The following is a 3,920-nucleotide window of genomic DNA, read 5'->3' as shown; positions in this document are numbered from 1 at the left end:
GAGAGGCCTCATAACACTCATAGGCATATTTGAAAACATTGTTCAAACATGCCACTTAGAAGAGAAATGCTAATTTATCCATTTGCACAATGAAATAGTATTTTTCCCACCTGAAATTTGAAAAGATGGGTATTAAGGAGGGCACAGATTGCATGGAGCACTGGGTGTTACATGCAAGCAATGAATCATGGAACACTACATCAAAAACGAATAATGTACTGTAGGGCGACTAATGTAACAAAATAAAAAATAATAAATGATAAAACCCAATGCTAAGGGTTTCTGGTCCAAGATGGCCTATAGGAAGACCTTGAACTCACCCCCTCCATGGAACACACTACATTACACCTATTTATAAAACATTCTTCCTAAAGAACTAGGGGTCCACTGAACATCTTCTGCACAACAAAAGACCACATAAAGAACATAGAGAGAGATGAAGACATGGTAATGAAGGGAACCTCACCCCTAATACTTCAAACTACAGTGGGGTGGGGGGGGGGGGTAGTACTGAGGGCTCGGGAACAGATACCTTGGTCCTTGAGCACAGAAAAAAAGCTGTGGTTTACAAGAGCAACTAGCATATAAAAAAGCCAGCTTGAACTCCACCAAATGGAGGGGGTTCGGGGGGGAAGATGCTGCAATGTTCTCTAGGTGGGAAGGGGAAGGGCTAACAGATATGATCTACACTATCCCTACTTTTTTTTTTTTTTTTTTTTTTTTTTGGCCGAGGACCAAATGACTTTATTTATTTTTTCTATTAACATATAATGTATTATTTTTTCAGGGGTACAGATCTCTCCCCCTTACCTTGAAAGCAGACTAGTGCACAGCCTGGCCAGTCTACCCATCTTGCTGCCTCAGTGAACACTAGGCTTATAGCTCACACCAGTACCAGCTGCCCCATCAAGGTGGGCAGAGGGCAATACACACCAGGACACTCTGGTTAACATTCATTGCAACTCCAGCCTTTGTGCCAAGGTGACACAGGTGCTAAGCACCCTAGAACATTCCAAGTTTACACGATTTTTTTAAATTTTATTTTTATAAATTTGACAGAGAGAGATCACAAGTAGGCAGAGAGGCAGGCAGAGAGAGAGAGGAGGAAGGAGGCTCCCTGCTGAGCAGAGAGCCCGATGTGGGACTCGATCCCAGGACCCTGAGATCATGACCTGAACCAAAGGCAGCGGCTTAACCCACTGAGCCACCCAGGCGCCCCCAAGTTTACACAATTTTGCCTTTAGATTGCTTGCTAGGGCCCCTCCAGTGCAGAGTGCTCTGGAACCTCTCTTTTGACATAAGCTTCATATTCAAATACTCTGTCAGGTGCCCATCATGCTAATCACTCGGGAACACCCCACCCTCGCCAGCTTCAGCTCCAGTCACCACACCAAAACACCCACTGTGCTAAATGCCGTGGGGCACCATGGTTTATACCCAATTCAGCTTCAGCTGTCCTTCTAGGGCACATTGTGTACAGAGAGCCCAGGATCAAACCAGTCCACACCTATTTTAGCTTTAGCTGTCCTACCAGTGTAACCTTGTGCAGAGAGTACCAAGACCTCCCAACTTGTACCCTGCCTCCTCTCCAGCCACCTCTCCAAAGAACCCTTTGGGCCAAGCCCCTGGAACATCTCAGTTTACATCCCCTTTAGCTTCAGCTATCTTGCTAAGGTGTCATCTGTGCAGAGATCCCCAGATCCCCTAGCAGGCACCCACTTTAGTTTTCGCTATCCTGCCAGGATACCCTCTTTACAGAGAGCTCAGAGATCTCCTGGTCCACATACCACCTCAGCTCCAACCACCTTACCAGGGCATCCTGAGATATACCAAGTTGCACCCATTTCAGCTTTAGCTGCCTACCAGGGTGCCCTCCACACATAGAAACCTGGAACATTCTAGACTGCAACCACTTCACCTTTAGCTGTCATGACAGGGCATCTACTTCATGGAAAACCCCAGGATCCCCATCCCACAGTAGCCACAGCTCCAGTCAACCAGCAAAGTCACCAACCACACACAGTATACATAGGGGACAACCATACATAAGACCACCTCTTCAAGTTTAAAAGAAGTAACTAACTGTTCCACCTAATCCCTACAAACAAACGCAGAAAGTCAAGCAAAATAGGAAGACAAAGGAATAGTCTCTAAAAGAAATAACAAGAGAAAAACTCAGAAAAACTAAGTGAAACAGAGATAAGCAATATCCCTGATAAAGAATTTAAAGTAATGATAATAAAGATACTCATTGGGCTGTGAGAGAAAGTCTCTCAGTGAGACTTTCAATAATGAGATATAAAATATAAAAAAAAGAAGAACGAATCAGACTTGAAGAATACAAAACTGAAATAAAAAACACATTAGAGTGGGACAGCTGGGTGGCTCAGTTGGTTAAGTGTCTGCCTTTGACTCGGGTCATGATCCCAGGGTCCTGGGATCAAGCCCCACATTGGGCTCCTGTTCTGTGGGAAGTCTGTTTCTCCTTCTCTCTCTTAAATAGATTTTTTTAAATCTTTAATTAAAAAACACACTAGAGGGAATTAACAGTCCACTAGTAGATGCAGAAGAATAAATGAATCAGCGATCTGGAAGACAGGGTAATGGAAAGCACCCATGCTGAAAAGAAAGAAAGGGAGAGAGAGAGAAAAAAGAGGGAAAGGAATGAAGAAAGGTGGAGGGAGGTGGAATGAGAAAAGGAATGAAGAAAGGAATGAAGAAAGAGGAAGGGGGGACAGGGAAGGAAGGAAAAAGAGGAAGTGAGGGAAGAAAGAAAGGAAGGGAAGAGAAGGAAGGAAGGAAAAAAGAGAGAAAGAAATAAAAAATAAAAAATAAGGGGGTAGAAGGAAAGGGAAGGGAAGATTTTTTTAAATGAGGATAGGTTAAGGGATCTCTTGGACAACATCAAGTGGATAAATATTCACATTATAGGGGTCCCAGAAGAGAGAAAGGGGACAGAAAACTTATTTGCAGAAAAAATAGCTGAAAACTTCCCTAAATAGAGAAGGAGATAGACATCTAGGTCCAAGAAGCACAGAGAGTTCCAAACAAGATGATCCCAAGGAGGTTCACACAGGACATATAATAATTAAAACATCAAAGTTTAAAGGTAGAGATTATTTTAAAAACAGCAACAGAGGCCTTGCAGACGCCGCCGCTCCGGAGCCGTCCGCGCTGCCCAGCCATGGTCAACCCCACCGTGTTCTTCGACATCGCCGTGGACGGCGAGCCCTTGGGCCGCGTCTCCTTCGAGCTGTTCGCAGACAAGGTGCCGAAGACGGCAGAGAACTTCCGTGCTCTGAGCACCGGAGAGAAAGGATTCGGTTACAAAGGTTCCTGCTTTCACAGGATCATCCCGGGATTTATGTGCCAGGGTGGGGACTTCACACGCCATAATGGCACTGGTGGTAAGTCCATCTACGGGGAGAAGTTTGATGATGAGAACTTCATCCTTAAGCACACGGGTCCTGGCATCCTGTCCATGGCCAATGCTGGACCCAACACGAACGGCTCCCAGTTCTTCATCTGCACTGCCAAGACTGAGTGGTTGGATGGCAAGCACGTGATCTTTGGCAAGGTCAAAGAGGGCATGAACATCGTGGAGGCCATGGAGCGCTTTGGGTCCAGGAATGGCAAGACCAGCAAGAAGATCACCATTGCTGACTGTGGACAGATCTGATCAGTCTGACTCGTGTTTTATCTTAACTACCCGACCATTCCTTCTGTAGCTCGGGAGAGCGTCCCTTCTACCCCTGCCTGCTCGAACTACCCCAGAATCTCCACTCGCTGCAGTTCTGCGGGTTCCATGGTTCCTTACCCCCAGGCCTAGCTGGATCTCAGAGTTCAGTTAATGATGAAATAAAACCTAAACCACAAAAAAATAAAAAATAAATAAATAAATAAATAAAAAATAAATAAAA

At 45.1% G+C, this 3,920-nt stretch overlaps 1 protein-coding gene across 1 annotated transcript; it reads left to right on the top strand.

The window, feature by feature from the left end:
* The first annotated feature begins 3,145 nt into the window (after positions 1-3,145).
* LOC131808569 (peptidyl-prolyl cis-trans isomerase A-like) lies at positions 3,146-3,920 on the top strand. Its single transcript, XM_059134679.1, has one exon. It carries the CDS (start codon positions 3,185-3,187, stop codon positions 3,677-3,679), a length of 495 nt encoding a protein of 164 aa, XP_058990662.1. The 5' UTR covers positions 3,146-3,184; the 3' UTR covers positions 3,680-3,920.

The sequence above is a fragment of the Mustela lutreola genome, chromosome 9 (genome assembly GCF_030435805.1).
Source record: "Mustela lutreola isolate mMusLut2 chromosome 9, mMusLut2.pri, whole genome shotgun sequence".
Classification (NCBI taxonomy): Eukaryota; Metazoa; Chordata; class Mammalia; order Carnivora; family Mustelidae; genus Mustela; species Mustela lutreola.
Note: the sequence above shows the minus strand (reverse complement) of the source record. Positions and strands in the feature narration are given on the sequence as shown.